This window comes from Melopsittacus undulatus, chromosome 11 (genome assembly GCF_012275295.1).
Source record: "Melopsittacus undulatus isolate bMelUnd1 chromosome 11, bMelUnd1.mat.Z, whole genome shotgun sequence".
Classification (NCBI taxonomy): Eukaryota; Metazoa; Chordata; class Aves; order Psittaciformes; family Psittaculidae; genus Melopsittacus; species Melopsittacus undulatus.
The window spans coordinates 9,827,505-9,847,873 of NC_047537.1; the positions used below are offsets into that span (position 1 = coordinate 9,827,505).

The 20,369-nt window shown below is 51.8% G+C and overlaps 1 protein-coding gene across 1 annotated transcript in view; it reads right to left on the reverse strand.

Annotated features, from left to right (window-relative positions):
* Positions 1 to 3,625: 3,625 nt before the first annotated feature.
* Positions 3,626 to 20,369, reverse strand: part of PNPLA7 (patatin like phospholipase domain containing 7) — a 124,412-nt gene continuing 107,668 nt past the window's right edge. Inside the window, exons 32-36 of the mRNA XM_034067558.1 lie at positions 19,621 to 19,773; positions 15,294 to 15,401; positions 9,278 to 9,362; positions 4,953 to 5,056; positions 3,626 to 4,408 (exon numbers count right to left, since the gene is read on the reverse strand). Coding sequence (XP_033923449.1) covers positions 4,328 to 4,408; positions 4,953 to 5,056; positions 9,278 to 9,362; positions 15,294 to 15,401; positions 19,621 to 19,773 — 531 coding nt within the window. The 3' untranslated portion in view covers positions 3,626 to 4,327. The remainder of the gene's footprint in view (positions 4,409 to 4,952; positions 5,057 to 9,277; positions 9,363 to 15,293; positions 15,402 to 19,620; positions 19,774 to 20,369) is intronic.

Here is a 20,369-nt window from a genome sequence, read left to right on the forward strand (position 1 = left end):
CCCTGGCAGTGTTCAAGGCCAGGTTGGACACAGGGGCTTGGAGCAACCTGCTCCAGTGGAAGGGGTCCATATCAAAACCCAAATTAGGGCCACTGGGAGAAAGGAGTCAGACCCCCCTTGACCCAAAGGAGGGGATGGAGACAGGGAGCACGGATACAAACCCCAGCATCCTGATGGGAACAGGCTTACCCATCAGCCAGGGAGGACACTGGTGGGAATCTGTGCCCAGGCACCACCAAAAGCCCTATCACAAAATCACCTTCACCAAACATCACCTCAACAACCCCAAAGGCTCCTGCTCCGGATCCATGGTCCCATGGTGGCCGCTCGCATCCCATGGCCGGGTCCCACAGGGTGGCAGCGCCATGGGCTCAGCCTGGCCTCGTGGAGCCCTGCGGGAGGGGAAAGCATTTGCTGTGTTTCTCCTGTACTGGTTTTGTTTCCAGCTCTTACTGACAGGCACAGGAACGGAGCCCCAAGGCCCGGCAGAGCCCCACAGCTCCCCAGCTGCAGCAGACCTCAGGCAGCGCACGGGGAAGCTCGCACGTTGCGGGGTCAGGGAAGCACGAGTAAAGAGGATGAGCTTAATTCTGGAGCGAGCACGCAGGGAGGATGATGCCTGCTTGGCAAGGAGCAGCCCTGCTCCTGCCTGCGCCGCATGGCCCTGGGGCTGCAGGGGCACAAACCTGAGCATACACAGCTGGAGCTGTCACAAACAGCCCCGCATGAGCCAGGGCCCCGCAGCACAGCACAGAGCTCTGCCCCTGGCACCCAGGGTCTCCATGGGCAGCAGTGCTTTGTCCATCCCAAACCCCAGCGGTGCTGGTGCCAGGAGCTGAGCAGCTCATGGGGCTACGGTAACAAAGCAGCTACATCTGGGAATGGTTTGTGTTGGAAGGGACCCTAAAGCTCCTCCAGCTCAAACCCCTGCCATGGGCAGGGACCCCTTCCACTGGAGCAGCTTGCTCCAAGCCCCTGTGTCCAACCTGGCCTTGAGCACTGCCAGGGATGGGGCAGCCACAGCTTGCTTGGAGGGGCTCAGCCCTCTTTAAGCTTGTCCTGTTGCACATCCATCACGGAAAGCTCGGTCGAGGCTTTACCCCTGCAATGGGCAACCATCAAACAATGGCTTTAAGGGAACCTTTCCCACCACAGCTGCTGCTCACAGCCACCACGCTCAGGACCTTGCTCCAATCCTGCTTCACGCTTGGCCTTGGCTGGCATCAGGCTGATTGTGGGAAGCAGCTCTGTGCTCTCTGCACCCAAGATGAAACCTTCAGGCCTCAGTGAGGCTGGATTCACCCAGCTGCTGGTCAGCCCTCCTGCTTTAGGGGATGTCACACAGCACTCGTGGGGGGCAGGCGGCTTCCAGCTGAACCCAGCACCCAGCAGGCACCGGCACAGCAGGAAAGGCTGATGGGCTCCTCCAAACCACCTCCTCCTGCTCGTTGCCAGCAAGCAGCAATGGGACAGCTCTGGAGAGCCGGGGTGCAGAGGGGTGACCCAGCAGTGATTCCTTGGCACAGGGCTGGGTGCCCAAGGGAGCAGGGACTGTGTAAAACCCCCAAGCACAGAACTGCACACGTGAGAGCAGGACCATTGGGATGCACTGGGTGTAAGTGCAGGATGGGGCCAGGCCACTGCCAACAGGACCCTGCATGGGCTGAGCGAGCGCTGGGCAGGCCATGGCCACAGCAAAGCAAGGTGGGACAAGAGCTTTGCTTTAAAGTTGCATCCTCATTGTTTGCCACTGCTCTGGAGGAGGTTGTTCCATGTCCAGGGCTCAGCTATGGGGAATGCAGCTCAGGGGGGGAGTTCTGGTCAGTTGTTTAGCAGAGACTTCCAGTCTCACATCACAGGCTGTCTTCTGCCTTCACACACCTGAGCTAAGCACCATTTCCCTGTGGACCAGGGCCTAGAGCAAAGAGAGGCTCTCATTAGCACCTCCAGGAGATCAGTTTTGCTGTGACTCCTTCAGCCAATGCAGCCACCAGCTCTACCTGGATCCAGGAGCAAATCCAGCTGCCAGGAAGCTTGGAGCTGGAATCCACAACTTGGGAATGAGTTACCTGTCTGAGCAGAGGGGAAGAGTCCTCCTGGAACAGCACAGAGCAACACAAGAGCTGGGCTCAGGCTGACAGAGCCATCATCCTCTGGAAGGGATCCGGTGGTACCCATCCTGCCCAGCAGCTGGCAAAGGGAATGATCAGACTCTGTCGCTGCTGTGGGAAGTGCAGTGCAGGTGACTGACAAACAAGAACCTGTCCTTGTACAGGAGGCTTCATCCAGCCTCTGCTGAAGGCACTTCTGTTTCCACGTGTCCTTCAAAGGCCACACGTAAAACCTCCAAGATTGGACATAAGGAGGAAGCTCTTTCTGTAAGGGTGCTGAGGCACTGGAATGGGTTGCCCAGGGAAGCTGTGAATGCTCCATTCTGGTGGTGTTCAAGGCCTGGGATGGGCTTGGTAAAAGGACCTCGGTCATCTCTAGGGTTTAGTCTACTCCAGCCCCATTCTGTTTCCCAGGGGAAGGGTCCTGCTCTGTAACCACTGGTAACACAGACCCTGAGGGGCTCAGAGCTGGCTGCAGCCCTTCAGCAGGATCAGAGCCCGAGCCCGTGCTGCTGCTGCTGCTGCAGGAGAGGTGCTCAGAGCAGCTCAGCACAGCCCTAAGGTGAGCGCTCACCTCTGCTTGCTCCCTGACTCCCCAGGCTTGTCCCATTGCAGGCACCAGCTCAGCCCGTATCCAGCCTCAACAGGAAGGGAACCCCTCCAGCCCTGCAGCCAGGCTGTGCTGCACAGAACCTCAGTGGCTCCATCCCTGCTGTAAAAGCCAGGTTCAAGTTTGCTTTGTGAGAATGAATTCTTCCCAATAGCAGGGAACGGCCTCCAGCAGCTGCAGCCTGCTCTGCACAAGGGCATTAACCAAAACCTGTTCAGCACCTGCGGGGTCCAGGTGAGGGTCATGGACCACTTCCATTGCTTCTGGATGGGCTGGGTGCCTCCGTGAAGACAGCCCTGACCTGAGGCTCTGCCACATGAAGAAAGAGCCTCCCTGGGTAGAGGCTGAACATCCCCAGGCACCACAGAGGAAACCTGATGCAGGGCAGGGAGAGGCAAGGCTCTGCTGTGAGAGGAGGTCAAACAGAGCAGGTCACACTTTGCAGTGCTCACAACCACCACAGCCTCGGCTGCTGTCACCGAACACGTTTCTGGCCTCCAAGTGGCAGAGCCCAGCCCTGGTCACACCTGGAGGCAGCGCTGCGGTGGCTCGATGACAAACCCCCTCCAGCAGCAGCACCCAGAGCTGTGCGGAGCAGAAGGGCTCATCTAGAGCAGGGATGAGCTTCGTCATGGGAGCTGCCGGCAGTGACAGACATGAGACAAGAGCAGCAAGTGTGGGACTTGGGAAATGGCCCAGCTCACGTTCAGCTCTGCAGCCCTCAGCAGGGGAGGGCACTGGAGATGCCAGTGCTTGGCCATCCAAGTGCCTCCTGCTGGAGTCAGGGGATGGAAGCCACACGTGTTCCTCTGCAGGTCTGATACAAGCACAGCTGAGCCGAGCTCTCCGTAGCTGACAAGTCTCTTTGTGGAACCCAATGCACAGAACCAGACAGACATTTCAATCCAGCTAAAGAACTTTATCTCACAGGACAATTACAGCCAATTGTGATTCCAGAGTTACCTGTGAGTGTCAGCTCCATGATCTGTCAGTGAGTGTCGTGCTGGTGGCTCAGGGATACAGGCTCTATAGCTCCTGTTCACATCAATTCATTTCTTAGGTTCATACAAGAGCAATACACTGAGGCTGGCTGCTGTCAGAGCTGCTCAGGGCTGAGTCACTGAGGAGTTAATTACAGTTACCTGATCCAGATGAAAAGAAAGTGACCTGCAAACCTCTCCCTGTCTCTGGTGCTGCTCCAGCCTTTTCACACATGGATAAAATCCTACTTCTGCACATGGTCAGTTAATATCTCATCATTCTTTGGGCCTTCACAGTAAAACCAGTGACTGGAACATACAGCAGCAGGACTCAAGGCAGCATCGAACTGCACATCCCCAGCACGTTCCCCCTCTGCCCATCTCAGAGTGATGAACTCTCCAGAGGCACCTGCACAGGCAGCATGGCCCATGCCAGCCACCTTTCACTGCAGGGATGGGGCACGATCTGTGCTCAGAGCTGGCAACACAATGCCCCAAACCCTGTCTGAAGGAGGGCAAAAGCTTTATTTCATCTATAGCAGTGGTTTGGTTTGTTTAAATAGTTAATAAATAAACAGAGCTGCTGGAGGTGGGATGGGAGGAGGCGTTCGGCTCTATCCCGAGCACTACTCCGGCGCTCCCGTGCTGCTCGCCTGGCTGTCTGCGCTGGGGAGGCTCCTGCGCTTTCTCAGCTGCATCTCTTCATCCTGAAGGGGGAAAAAGAAAGGAAGTACAAATTCTTTAGCATCCCCTCTGAGCTGGATATCCCACAGAACCAACCAACTTGGAAGGGACCTCTGCAAGGTGTAAGACAACGTCCTGGTCTAGGCAGGGTGAACGCTAATGCCAGATCTGGCTCTTCAGGGCAGGTTTGGTTTTCAGGTACTTGCAAGGATGGAGTTTCCACCATCTCCCTACACAGCCTCTTGCAGCTCTTGGCCATGCTCCCAGGGAAACACCTCCCCTTGTACCCAGTGAGGGTTTCCTTCAGCTCGAGCTGTGCCTGTCACCTCTTGTCACTTTACTGCCCACCTCTGCCGCTGCCTTCCCCACACCCAGCCAGAGCCTCTGCAGCTCCTCTCCTCCCAGCTGCAGGAAGCAGCTCCCTCAGCCTCAACTCTCCAGCCCTGACCCATCTCAGTAGCAAAGCCACGGTGCTGCAGGGCCAGGTTCTGCCACATGCATTACCACTGGAGAGGCCTGACCATGGTGAGCCCACGTTTAGTGTCTGCACTGCTCATGTGCTCGTACCGAGTCAGAGTCTTCCTCAGCCTGGTGGCGTGCAAAGTCGATGTAATCATCCTTCTGGATGTCCAGAACTTCCTCCTCGTACTCAGTCTGGTAATCTGACTCATCTGAAGGGGAGAGAGAGAAAAAGCACTGGGTTTAGGCAGTGGAGAGAACTGGGAGGGGAATGGGCACAGGGCAGGGTGGCTGCTGGACACCATCAGTGAACTGGGACAGCTCCAGCACAGAAAGCAGCTCTCCAGCCAGGTCACACAATAAACCATGTCCTCTGTGTGCCGGTGTCCTGGACCCCGCAGCAACAGCGGCAAACTGTCCCTGTTATCCTAGTGGGCACCGGCTGCCCGGCCCAACGGGACACAAGCACTGGCAGTGGGAGATACTCCCTGGTGAATGCTCTTCACAGCACGGTTGCTGTCTCCCACCCATTAGTCCAGACCGGCCCTGAGCCATGACAAGCCATGAGCTCCTGATCCGAACTGCCCTGCACATCGCTCACACCTCACTGGAGACAGGGACCTGCAGGCACAGGTGAGCTCTTCCTGGTGCAGAGATGATAATTACGTGTCTCACAACCTCTGGGCCACAGGACACAGTGACACTGACAGCCCCTTCCTCTCCACAGGGAACACTCACTGCTCTCTCTGGTAAGCCAACACGTCAGCAGGATTTGGAGAGGCTCAAGAACTGTGCACACCAAGCACAGCAGTGAGCAACAGGACAGGACACCAAGCACAGTCCTCAGCACCAAAGCCTGTTCCCAAGGAACAAGGAGTCAATGTCTCAACTCCACAATCAATCACTGCAGACTCAACACATCTTCCAGCACCAGGACATCCTTTAGGATCTGCAGAAGAGACAACAGGAGCCTCACAGCCCACAGGGCTGACTCTCCCCATCAACTCAATGCTCAGTGAATGTGCCCATCACTAGTTCCATGCACCACCAGAAACACCAGCAGAGCCATATCCCCATGGACACGGATGCAGGATGTGCAGGCAGCCGTCACCTTTCTCTTGCACACTCTGGAAGTGAAGGTGTTAAAGTGGCAGAAAATCCTGTTTGTGACCCTTGTTCAAGTGTGCTCTGTGCTGCTGAAGCCATCTCTGGTGCTCAGCCACCAGTGAGGAGAGTGGCTCGTGTTTAAACCAGATCCTTGATTAAGTATTTCTTTAGGGAACAGTCAATAGCATCTGCTCAGCGCTGAAGACAACGGCACAGTCTGTTCCACAGCGCCTTCTTTAACACGAGCACTATGTCCAACTGCCACAACACGAGGGGGAAAAACAGGTGGGCTTCTTCTCGACTTTTTAGTTATTTTTCACTGTGGATCAGAGAATTATTGTCGGTTTATACTAAACCACTTGGATAAAACACACCAGAGGACCTGGAAACTCACCTGAGCGGCACAAACAACAGTGTGAGGTTTACAGCTCCAATAAAACCGACAGCCAGCAAACCTAAACACCTTCATTTCCCAAGCACTATTCAGCATTCAACAGGACTTTACACAGATACCAAAATCAAGGCCGGGGGGAGGGGGGGTGTCCCTTCTCACACCCTTCACACAGCAGCTCTGGGTGCTGAGGGGCTGGAAGGGAATGGAGAACAGAAGGTCCTGCTGTCCCCAACACCACTGCCCACTGCCTAGCTCCAGGCACTGCTCTGTTACACTACAAACACTCCCAGCAGCACCAAGCAGGACCAAGGGCTCGTTGCTCTGCCCCATGCACCAACACCCAAACAGCACCGCTCAGAATTGAGCCTGGGAAGAGGGGGTTAGGGGGAATCAGGGCACCTGGTAGCTCATCACAACCTCAGGTGCACTAGTGCTACTTGATAAAAGTACTTTGAAAGTGAAGAGGGTGACCTAGTGCTGCTAACTGTGCCCCCTGAGAGGCCGGGGGTGCCTCCTGCATTGCAAAACCAGGCAGCTGACAGCACAATGAACATTGCTCTTCCCCAAATCTTTTCACCCCAGTGCCTGTTGCTGCAGTTGCTCTGCTGCGTGCCTGGGTCTGCCCCAGCCCCCATGTGCTGCTGCAGCTCATCCTGTGAGACCAGGGGTGATGGGGACAGCCCAAACCATCCACACGAAACCTGCTGGGGGACATCACCAAGGAGCCTGCACAGCCTTGGTAGCTGGGAAATCCCTTTTGGTGGGAGCATGAGCAGGGATGTGCTGAGCCAGCCTTGGAGCAGGGCATCCGCACTCCCCTGCCCGCTGCTGTACAGAACAAGGGCAGCTGAACAGAGACACAGAATCCCACTTGAGGTGAGTTTGAGCGCAGAACACAGACACAAACACTGCAGTGGCTCATCTGCTGCCCATTGGCAGCACCAGCACCCAGGGCCCAGCACAGGGCTTCATCCCACTTCCTTCTATTTCCCCCTTCCTAAGGGACTGTCTCCCTTTTGTTTCTCCAGTCATTGCTTGCAGTTTGCTCAAGAGTGGAAACTTCAGTGCCCTCTCCCCAAGAGAGGCAACTCCTAACCCAGAGGCTCTGCCAGCCCCTGCCCACTGGGGCCTTTCACCCCTTGCTCTGATGCTGCCCAGACCATCAGAACATGAACATTTTCATCTTCTTTCTTCACACCAGAATTACTGACACAACCTCTCCACCCAGGCCGAGACCTGTGCTGTGAACCAGGCAGAGCCCTTCCAAATCCCTGCAGTCAGAGGCCTCACTCAGGAAGGGATCTCTAGGAGGAAGAAGGTTTCACCCTCTTGGACAGTGCTGTGCCACAGCAGTCAGACCATCAGCACCACCATCACGAGCAGACAAATGCAGTCACCGGCAGGTACAGGAACCATCTGACAGCCACAAGGCTGTTGTCAAGGGGATGTCATCCTCTACCTGAGCTCTCAAGGGACAGGCTGCTTCCCCCAGAGCTCCTGACACCTCATCCTTTCCATTGCCTTGGCAAGCCTTTAAAGTGACTTAAACTGTCTGAGAGTCACTGGCACAGGGTGCCCAGAGAAGCTGTGGCTGCCCCATCCCTGGCAGTGTTCAAGGCCAGGTTGGACACAGGGGCTTGGAGCAGCTGCTCCAGTGGAAGGGGTCCCTGCCCGTGGCAGGGGTTGGAGCTGGAGGAGCTTTAAGGTCCCTTCCAACACAAACCAGTCTGGGATTTTGTGATCCTCCCACTCCTCTGGAGTTTCTATAACCAATGGCACATGGCACCTGCCTGTACCATCCCAGGTAGCCCTGCACAGGCCCTCCTTAGCCCAGAATCTGCCACATCTCCTTTCTGAGACACACATCCCTTTGTTACACTGGTGTCCATGGCATCACCCAGCAGGAAGCAAATCTTCCTAATAGGGGAGAATGATCAGAAAGCATAGCAAGGAGGAAGAGCTGGCCCAGTACACTGCTTAAATCTCAGCAGGTCTCAGTGCCTCTGCCTTAAATAATCATGTTACATGAACTCTTCATCTTTATTCACACTGTTTCAACCACATTTGATTAATATTGTCTTCTTAAGGCATATGATTGCAATTAGCATTTCAAATTACCACAGGGACAGTTCTACAAACAGCCACAGATGGGAGGACTGCTAACTTTAGATTTCCCTCGGCAAGAACAAGAATCAGGAGGAGGGGACAGACTGTTTATAACGAGCTCTAACACTGGAGATTTCAGGCCTGGGAAGCTCTCATCATTCCAGTCAAGTTCCTGTATGGCACAGGGCATAGATGAGGCACAAGGCACTCAATGTACCTTCATGTAAAGATGCAGGTGCTGTTACCTGGTCCTCAACAGTTCGCTAGGGCTCCCTATAACAGAAGCATTAAAAAAGCACTGTAGCCAGTGAGTGACTCCAGATCCTGCTCATGACAGCAGGGAAAATCCCTTCAGTCCAAGCTTGAAACCAGCCTCCTCCCATGCGAGGACATGGATGCAAGAGTGAAGCCATCACAGGTACACAGACCAGCACAGGAGGGGAACAAACTCATCTTTGCAGGAGTTGCCACATGTGGTACTTCACTCAGATGAGGGAAACTGGAGCAGGGATTGCTCCCACCAGGAAGCTGCACTGGACCACACTGGTAAGGGGCTGACAGGGGATGTCTCACCATGGCAAGAACATCTGACTCTGCCCGAGGGGGATGCAGAGGGCCTGGCACACCTCGGGCAGAGGCTCTGCATGAAGCAACAGCAGCGCTCTGCTGGCTGTGCTCCGCAGTGCCTGGAGCTGGCAGACAGCCCTGAACCACCACCGCTTAGAGCCTGGGGCCATGAAGCAGTCAGAGGTGGCACACAGGGGGTGTGCAGCCACCCCTGCCCTTCCCAATGCTCCCGCAGTGCTGCTGGGATCACCCCACTCACCATCTGCCACCGGTGCCTTCACGGGCTCGATCCGGGACACAATTTCTGCCAGGTCTGTGAAGGAGGTGGTGGGACAGGTCACGTTCTGGAAGACAATGACAGGGCTTAGGTATGGTAACAAACACGCATGGAAATGCAAACAAGTCAGGACTGCATGAACATGATACTGCACAGACAAAGCTCCAGACACACAAATTCTCCAGTTGCCCCCGCAAAAGCCATTACTCATCAGTGAGTAATTCCCGGAACAACTCTCCTGGTGGCAGAGATGGGATTCCCGAGTGTGAGCAGTGGGACAGCCTCTAATGGTTCCTTCTCCATCCATGCAACAAGAAGTCTTATTGCAAATTCATCACACTATGAAAAGATCATGAAGACAAGAACTGGAGGCTCTGGTCCAGGACAGACAGTGCTCATCAGACCTGCTTGTCACCACAAGAGGCACCGGCTGGGCCATGTGCAGCCCAGCACCTTTTGCCTTCCCTTGGGAGAAGTAAGGCTCAGGTCGGATGCTGCACGTGGTCCACCATGCAGAGATGCTGTGAGAGGCTGCATGGACCAGTGGGAGCAGCTGAGCACTGGGGTGAGCAGAACCCACCCAGGGACCCCAGCAAGACGTGGAGCTGGAGGTGATGCAGTGATGAGCCCGAGACGTGTGCTCCTCCTGCAAGGAGAGGTATTTCCCACTTTAATTCCTCTTTTCAACAAACCTTTACTATTTTCACTCTGTCTCACCTGAGCAGTGGGTTCAGTATTCTCTATTTTGAGCAACCGTTTGCTCCATTTCCCCTCTAATAAGACACAGCTTTGGCATCTAAGACCATTTTGGTCTTCCCGTGGGCCATGCCCTGAGCAGTCCTACCTGTCCCTGCAGGGCCAGGGACAAAGTCACAGGATGGAAACTTGAACAATTCTCACCTTTCTTTAAACACAGTGATTTAAATTACTGCAACAGCAACCCCCACCTCAGAGCAGAGAGATGGAGAACTGCTGGCAGGAACAGCCCTGAGGAGAGGGACTTGGGGGTGTTACTGATGAGAAGCTCCCCATGACCTGGCTTCAGTGTGCACTTGAGCCCAGAACCCCCCATTGTGCTGGGCTGCACCCCCAGAGCGTGAGCAGCAGTTCAGGGAGGGGATCCTGCCCCTCTGCTGTGCTCTGGGAAGACCTGAGAGCAGCTCCAGTGCCTAAAGGGGCTGCAGGAAAGCTGGAGAGGGGCTTGGGACAAGGGCCTGGAGGGACAGGCCAAGGGGAATGGCTTGAACCTGCCCAAGAGAGGGGAGACTGAGATGAGCTCTTAGGCAGAAGCTCTTCCCTGGGAGGGTGCTGAGGCGCTGGCACAGGGTGCCCAGAGAAGCTGTGGCTGCCCCATCCCTGGCAGTGTTCAAGGCCAGGTTGGACACAGGGGCTTGGAGCAAGCTGCTCCAGTGGAAGGTGTCCCTGCCTGTGGCAGGGGTTGGAGCTGGATGAGCTTTAAGGTCCCTTCCAACACAAACCAGGCTGATTCTATGTTACTGACACCAGGCTGCCGGTAATTGCTGTGACAGTCATTTTTCTAAACACCTGTTCATGTGCTTCTAGACAGGGCAGTTTGCTTACAAAGGGGTTTTATGAGTAATATTTTGCTCTTCTGGCAACAGCACTGACACTATGAATCATGCAGCCCCCGTGGGGGTCACAGCAGAAGCCTATTACAGCTGCAGCAGATTGCTTTCAGTTGACCTTTAATCCATAACTAACTTTTGATGTGATTTAGTACAACTGCAGCAAGGTGTGGATCCAGGACAAATATCTGGTGGGGAGCAGGGAACAGAGAAAAGCCCAGAGGGAATTAAACATACCTGTATGGAATGAAACAGCAGAAGCTCAGGACACACTTCAGAACATAAAGAAGTCAGGAAGCTCAGTTTGACCACAAAGGTATCACCAAGAGGGCGAGTCAGGCCAGTCTCATATTGAACATCTGACTTGAATGGTCCCAGTGAGGTGTTTGCAGAAGGTTGCTACCCAGGACAGGGGAAAAAGGCATCTACATCTTCATTTTGTGCCATAAGACTGAGGGATACGTGCAAACTATGGCTACCAGGAGACCCAGCAACGTGCCAGGCTGTGGCTCTACAAACGTGGACTCTTACCGAGCAGACAAAGGGACTGCACAGAGCACTCAGGCAGACACATGCCTGAGCTGTCACAGGAGCACGGAGCAGACAGGGACCAGCTTTGGGGGGGATGAGAGTCCAAGGAACTACCTGAGCAGCTGAACAAATCCTGCAGCCACCATCACTAGAAGGTGATTCAGGAGAACCACCACCAGCTCACATGGGTAGGAAGCAATCCCAAGTGTGACCATACCCATGGGAGCATCCGTCACTGTCACACAGATGACCCCCACGTAGGCCTGCTGGAGGATGAGGCATCTGCACCCCAAAGTCTCAGCACTGAGACTGGAACCACTCCTGGGAAACCAGGTGCCTTTCCACACTCATCTGACGCTTTGCCAACAGGAATTCAACGTTTAAGCCTGGCCTCTTACTACTTTTAAGGACCAAACCACACTCCATCAGTTAACACCAGGCAAAGAAGAGTCTCAAATTCATTTGAAACCTACTCCAAATCCCTTCTGCTGCTATTTTCTTTTTCCACGGCTGAAACTATCCTCTTTGGTACCATCTTTATTAAATAAATTAGAGAAGACAGTTCCTATTGTAGTCTGCTGGATTATATTTAACTTTGACTATGAATAACACTTCAATAGACAAAACCTCCCCAAGGAGATCCAATTAACAGCACTGAATTATTCTGTGCTGGGGCAGAGTAAGGGCCGTTCAAGTGAAGTTTATGTAAGGTTCCTGTCTCTTGTGTCTTCAGCATTTGCATTTTGGAGGCAAGATAAAAGGGGCTGAATGATGAAAGCAAAGGAAAAGTATCTCAGTGATTAAATACTGGAGGTTTTAGGTAAAAATTCCATGATTACAACATGGAAACAAGATGATAAGAAACTGCTCAGCTCACTCAGACATTGAACGCGCCGGAAATAGCTGAAGAACTAAAATATATAAAGCATCAAAACCTTTGCTAATGAAAGGCAAGTTAAAAATATCAGCTGTTATCCTGGGAAGACAGCAGAGCTAAAGGACTTAACTGCCTCTAATGGACTACCAAAAAAGAGACAGCCACCCCAGTGGGAGCTGCAGAACTTGCTGCTGAAACTAAAGTCTACTGAAACAAAAGTCAGATGAAAAAAAGCAGTGAGCACTTTCTGCCTTGGTACCAAGTGCACACAGAAACGCAATGACAGGCTACGGCTACAATGAATACGTGACATGTTTGATCTCCGGGGCAGGTGAAGGACCCTTGGGTTTTATAAAGCAGAGTAAACTGTGACAGATCTAAAACATGCTGCTTGATGCATGACTGTAACATCGTGATTCAACTGAAATATCAGCCTGAATTTCTGTATCTCACATAATGGACCATTTTTAAATAAGTCCTCTTTAAAAGAAGCATTTGTTACAGCAATGAATATGTTTGAGCTTGTTACCAGCCTGTGATAGAAAATACAGGATGAAATTAGAGGCTGAGAGAGCTGGGCTGGTTCAGCCTGGAGAAGAGAAGGCTCCTGAAGGAGAGACCTGAGAGCAGCTCCAGTGCCCAAAGGGGCTGCAGGAAAGCTGGAGAGGGGCTTGGGACAAGGGCCTGTAGGGACAGGCCAAGGGGAATGGCTTGAACCTGCCCAAGAGAGGGGAGACTGAGCTGAGCTCTTAGGCAGAAGCTCTTCCCTGTGAGGGTGCTGAGGCGCTAGCACAGGGTGCCCAGAGAAGCTGTGGCTGCCCCATCCCTGGCAGTGTTCAAGGCCAGGTTGGACACAGGGGCTTGGAGCAGCTGCTCCAGTGGAAGGGGTCCCTGCCCGTGGCAGGGCTTGGAACTGGAGGAGCTTTAAGGAACCTCCCAACACAAACCATTCTATGATTCTATGAAATAGGAATATGAAAACATTTCTGAGATAAACACAGTTTTCTCTTCCATGATTTCCCCTTACGACTATTAATACACAAAATCAAACACATACCAGCTTACAATTAGTCTGAACACAAGCTGCCAGTGGCAGGATGAGAACTGGACTTCTGCAGCTCAGACTAAAGTACCTCCTAGTCCAGGTCATCTTCCCAGTGAGAAATAACAAGTTTTGGGGCTCCTCAGGCTACTTGGATCTCCAGCTGCTTTCCCACAAAGCTCAGTCCCTGTGTGATCCTCCCAGAGCCACTCACCCTGCCAGGCAGCTTGGGTAGGATTCGTCTGATGACAACAAGTCACCAGTGCTAGTCCCCTTGGCTCCCTTCACACATGGGAGCTGGGGCTGAGGGTGCCATTCATCTTATCCCAATGGAGCCACTTCCACTTCATCAAGTGACTCACACCATACAGAGGTGACAAATGGGTGTCTAAGTGCAACCAGCTCAGATGTGGGTGTCATCTACCTCAAACTGCTGCGCTAATGTCCGTGTATGCAAGCACTGTTCTTCCTCATGCCATTGCACTCCCAGCCAAGTGTTCTACCACCCATCTCTGGAAGAGCTGCAAATCCTCAACGTCATTTTTCACCTCTATTGACTTTCCTTAGTGAAGGCTCGCTACAGTTATGATACATTTTGGCAAGCACTTAAAATATTACTGCTCATTTCCCCAGCTGCAGAAGATGATAAAGATGAATTACTGGGTAAAACACGCAGCCTTTGTGGCACTTGGGATTTAGATCAGAGGAATTCAAAGGCGGGTAAGGGTAATATGCCAATATATTATAATATTGTACCCAAGTCCTCAAAAAGGTGATAACTATGTCATAAAAACAACTGAAACTTCCCCACCAAGAAATTCAGTGAGCTCACTGAGTTAAACCCAACACTAGAGCCCGACCTCAATCCCTCAACTGTAAAACCAAGACGTTTTTATCTCACTTTTGAGTAGATACCTTAATGGGACTAAAACCACACAGCAACACCATGTAGCCTGTAGATTTACCATAATCATAATGTGTCATTAACTGCTCGGATGGAATTAAAGACAGCACCTTGACAGCACTGCAAGCTGCTGCAGAGCCTTGAATGACAGCTCCTCGAAAAGCCTTTTCTAGTAGAGGACTGAGGAAGAAAAGCAACAAAGCAAGATGTCTACAGCCTTGCAGGGTTTCAGCTCTTGGCTACCACCACATATCCAGCAAGGGTTTTAAGCCAAGGAAGCATCTGAGGACTGTTTGAGTCACATCCTGAAAGCCAACAATGGCCAAGATCAATGCCAGTGATCCCAATTTGTGTCCTCTGTGAATAAGTGAAAAGTAGGCATGTAAACATGTACAAATCAGTTACACCTATCAGAAAATGCTGGTGACTAGTGAACATCCTGCTTGATGGTGAGACACTGGCACAGGGTGCCCAGAGAAGCTGTGGCTGCCCCATCCCTGACAGTGTTCAAGGCCAGGTTGGACACAGGGGCTTGGAGCACCCTCCTCCAGTGGAAGGGGTCCCTGCCCATGGCAGGGGTTGGAGCTGGATGAGCTTTAAGGTCCCTTCCAACACAAACTAGTCTGGGATTCTATGACTCCTTCAAAGTTATCTGTGCTGTGAATGGTTCCAGGTTATAAACCAGGTATGAAGATGCTGTTAGAATGAAATAGCAACAGAAGAGCTGCCCTACAGAGTGCAAATCTGTTCCTGGGGTTTCCAAGACACCATTGTACTTGCTGAGGCCTGTACAGGCAAACATCAGAGCCTGGGCTGTGGCAAGTGCCTAATTTGGCCACTTGTAGCTGATGGCTGTGGAAGTGCAGGATGTGGTTCAAGGAAAGAAGTTTGAAAAACTGGTATGTTCTCTCTTGCCTCAAATACAAGTTGTAGCTAATACAAGCCTGCTCACAATACAGACTGGAAGCCATCAATCACTGTCTTTCATACCCCTGAGCAGTTGCTGTGCAGCACACAATCTGGTGTGAATCAATAGTGCATTAAAACCCAACACTTACATCAGTTTTGGACTTGCGAGTCTCTTGCCTGTCTCTCAGCATCTTGTCAAGGACTCCAGTCCTGCACCAGACATTAAATACGGTTTTCCCATGCTGATATCCCACTTCCTGGAAAAAAGAGAGTCAGGGAAAAAGATTAATAACTAAAAAAGGCATTCTGTCACATTATCTGCAAATTAGAAGGAAATCCAGAGGTTTAACCCAAGGCCGGGATGTACTATTGCTACCTTCCAGCCTCAGCTACATGAGCTGTTCAGCCTGAGAAATAAAGGGAATGATCAAGCAAACAAGGTGCTATTTTAAGTCAAACCACTCCCCTGACCTTTCATGCCACAGGATGCAATGAAAAGTGCTGCCTGACACAACTATTTTTACAGCAGTGGCTTCCAGCAGGCTGCTCAGTCTCTGATAAAGAGACCCTCAGGACACGTGTGTCACCCTTCCAATACTGACCTTTCTTTGGAAAAGGTAACAACACAGATTCATTTGTGTCTTCTCCCTCCTTAGCTCAAGAAGAGCCAAGAAAAGAAGTTACTGCAGGTCACCTGGTCCCAAAATCTCTTGTGATAAGTTAAGCCAGGCAGCAAGGAACATGCAAGTGTCAGTTCACTGGAGCAGAAATAAGGGCCCACGGACATCATCAAACCCACAAAACCCCACATTCCTCTAATATAAAAGTATAAACTAACTTGCACTTGGAACAACAGTGAGTCCAGAGGAGGTCATGGAGTTGCTGCGAGGGCTGGAGCAGCTCTGCTCTGGAGCCAGGCTGAGAGAGCTGGGCTGGGGCAGCCTGGACAAGAGAAGGCTCCTGAAGGGGAGACCTGAGAGCAGCTCCAGTGCCTAAAGGGGCTGCAGGAAAGCTGGAGAGGGGCTTGGGACAAGGACCTGTAGGGACAGGCCAAGGGGAATGGCTTGAACCTGCCAGAGGGGAGACTGAGCTGAGCTCTTAGGCAGAAGCTCTTCCCTGGGAGGGTGCTGAGGCGCTGGCACAGGGTGCCCAGAGAAGCTGTGGCTGCCCCATCCCTGGCAGTGTTCAAGGCCAGGTTGGACACAGGGGCTTGGAGCAAGCTGCTCCAGTGGAAGGTGTCCCTGCCCATGGCAGGGGTTGGAGCTGGAAGAGCTTTAAGGTCCCTTCTAACACAAACCAGTCTGGGATTCTAATAACATGGCACTGCAGCATTAGCATGGAAACAACTGGAAAAATAGATTGCTTTAGGTTTTATTCTCTTTCTAACAAGACGGCAGAAATGGTGTTGAAAAGTCACATCAAAAAGATGGAGCAGCAGGTGACAGGAGTCCTGGATCCTATTTCCAGCTCCAGTGCTGGCAGCACACACTATATCTCAGGCTTGCATGGCACCTCTGAGTGCTGGAAGCAGCTCTGGGTGAGCTGTTGATGCCTCCCCTCTGATTTTTGGAGCCAGGTTACAAGCAGGGGTGGCACGCAGGCTAGAATCCACCTCTTGTCATGTATCACAGCTCAGAGTGGATGTCACTACTCAGGAGGAAATGGACCTGACAGATCTACAGCTGGCTACATCAGATCCAAAATCACCATGAGAACCTGAGCTTTGGGAAAGGACAGACATGCAGCTGATGTCACTCTAAGCTGATCCAGAAGAGGGGTTTCTACAGGAAAAGAGGACTGTTGATCTTACAAACATGCTGAATGGTTATATGGTGCTCACTTCTATTTCAGGTAAGATCCAAGTATACAGCTAAAACTAAAATCCCCACTACTTCCTAACCTATAGCAATGAAGGAGTGTGAAGATTGCCCTTTCCTTTAAGGTCAGCACAGGCTGAAGCTGCCCTGTGGACAAAGGGACAAAGCCCCAACTTCCTCAGCCTGTCTTCATATGGGAGGTGTTCCAGCCCCTGATCATCCTCGTGCCCTCCTCTGGACTTGTTCCAAAAGTTTTGTTGAGGACACCAGAACTGCACACAGTGCTCCAAGTGAGGTCTCACAAGAGCAGAGTAGAGGGGCAGGATCACCTCCTTTGACCTGCTGGTCACGCTCCTCTTGATGCAGCCCAGGATACGGTTGCTCTCTGGGCTGTAAGCGCACACTACAGCCAGCTCATGTTCATTTGCTCATCGACCAACACCCCCAAGTCCTTCTCTGCAGGGCTGCTCTGAATCTCTTCTCTGCCCAACCTGTAGCTGTGCCTGGGATTGCTCTGACCCAGGTGTAGAACCTTGCACTTGGCATGGTTAAACTTCATGAGGCTGGCATCAGCCCACTTCACAAGTGTGTCAAGGTCCCTCTGGATGGCATTCCTTCCCTCCTGTGTATCAACCGAACCACACAGCTTGGTGTCATCGGCAAACTTGCTGAGGGCACATTCAATCCCATGTTTGAGAAGCTGCACTTTCCTCAAGTCTTACTCCACTGAGAAAAATTTCCCTGTTCTCTTTAAATCTCTTTAATGACACCAAGTTAGACAGGGACAGAGCAATGATTTGACACTTCACTATGTGTTACTGTGACGAACTGCTAGACCTGACTGTCAAAACAGCCAGGGCACTCCATCTAGCAAAGAGGAGCATTTATCAGCCAAGTCTCAGCTCCACTGTTTGCCCAGGGCCTGTGAGACACCAAATACCCTTGAGGAAATATTTATATTGGGGAACTCAGCTGGTGGTTTGGAATAGCTGCTGCTTGGTCCCAGGGACTTCCTCAGATGTGAAGGTGCAGGGTTTAACTGTATTACCGGTTTTGGTTACTATCTGTAAGACAGTATCAGTATCAAACTTGTATCTAAATTAAATCTCCCTTGTTTAAGGCAGAAGCTCTTCCCTGGGAGGGTGCTGAGGCGCTGGCACAGGGTGCCCAGAGAAGCTGTGGCTGCCCCATTCCTGGCAGTGTTCAAGGCCAGATTGGACACAGGGGCTTGGAGCAAGCTGCTCCAGTGGAAGAGGTCCCTGCCTGTGGCAGGGGTTGGAGCTGGAGGAGCTTTAAGGTCCCCTCCAAGCTAAGCCATTCAATGGTTCTATGATTCTAAATGAATCTGCAGCGTAATGAGTATTCATAGAATCATAGAATACCAGGTATTGCGGAGTATATACCAGAGTATTGTAGTGTCACTACATCTATGAAGGAGATGGAGTTAAAGAAAACTAGGTGGGGTCCAGCCTAGGAGAAGAGCAAAGCCCTGCAGAACCACCTGAAGATGGAAGAAGCAGGCAGAGAAAGGAAAGAGACAGTGAAATAATCTCCTTGACAAGAGACAATGGGCCACAACTGCTCTCATTACCACAACTTGGGCAGAGATGGTTTTGTCATAGAATCATAGAATAGTTCGGGTTGGAAAGGACCTTAAGATCATCCAGTTCCAACCCCCCTGCCATGGGCAGGGACACCTCACACTAAACCATGTCACCCAAGGCTTCATCCAGCCTGGCCTTGAACACTGCCAGGGATGGAGCATTCACAACCTCCCTGGGCAACCCATTCCAGTGCCTCAGCACCCTTACAGGAAAGAATTTCTTCCTTATATCAAATCTAAACCTTTGCTGTTTAAGTTTTAACCCATTACCCCTTGTCCTATCACTACAGTCCCTAATGAAGATTCCCTCACCAGCATCCCTGTAGGCCCCCTTCAGACACTGGAAGCTGCTATGAGGTCTTCACGCAGCCTTCTCTTCTCCAGGCTGAACAGCCCCAACTTTCTCAGCCTATCTTCAAACGGGAGGTGCTCAGACAATTCACTGCACATGTGGGGTCAGTTCTTCCCATGCTGCTTTCTGGTACATAAACAAACAGAACTAAATCCCAGAGATGTGTAACCTGGTGATACCCTTTTTACAACGTCCTTCCACTGACCTTGGTGCCATTTTCCTGCTATCAGGTGCAGAGGAATTGTGGATGATGTGTTTTATTAATAGAAGTGTTGAAACGTTAACTGAGCCAGATATTTTAGCCCTCCACTTCAGTGATTCACAGCCTCCCATAGACTTCTGCAAATCTTTCATCCAACAACAAGCCACATAATGAAGGGAGAGAAATGACACCATCTGACAAACCCTAACTGCCCGAAGCAGCTCAATCACCCAAGAGTTTTAACCAAGCAGCTTAGCAAGACTTGTGATGAAACAGAATAAGGCAACCCATCCGTTCAGAGGCCATTGCATAATGAAGATTGCCAACCAGATTTCTGCTGTTAATCCAACCTCACAGCCATGAAATCATTCCCCAGCATTATTGAGTGTCAATTATTCCCTCTGTGCCAACTGTGTTCTCCAGCTGCCTGGGCACTAATGAGCACCACAGAGCAGCAGAGCTGGGAGGAGCAGCAGAACTGCCTTGCCCAGGATGCACTTACACAGATCTCATCGAACTTGCCGAAGTCCAGCGTGCCATAGCGGTCGATGGGCGGGCGGATGTACTCGCAGTAGTCGCTGTTCTTCACCATCTCCAGCTGCCGCACGCAGCACACGTACGCCAGGCGTGTCTGGATCTCAGCCATGTTCAGCACCTGCCAACCAGGCCACACACACCACTCAGAATTCCCACATGGAACGTGGTCTCTATTCACACTGGGGACAAATAAAGTTATCTATCTGTTTGTTTTCTCACAGAAGCCTGAAGAAGCCTTCACACATCAGCACCTCTGGCTGCTTCCCGGGCTCCATAACTAACAGAAAAGGAATTGCCTTCAAACATACTGCTGCAGTTCAAGGCTGAACTGAGTCTTTCATTCCAAGATATAGCAGTACCTTAAGAGGCAGACCTGTGCTGAGGTGAGGGGCACAGTGATCCTTCAAGACACATAGGAATCAGTGATGATCTCTACAACACCATGGCAAAAATTTCACAGGATGCTTGAGGTTGCCAGGGACCTCGAGATCAACCAGTCCAACCCGTGTGGCTCATGCAGGGTCAGCTGAGACAGACTGCTCAAGACCATGTCCAGCTGAGTTTTGAGTATTTCCACACATGGAGACTCTACAGCCTGGCCAGTATTTCACCACCACAATAAAAAGTGTTTTCAGGTGTTCAGAAGGAATCTCATGTTTCCACATGTGCTTATGGCTATTTGGGCAGCTGTAATATTTCACTGGGCACTACTGA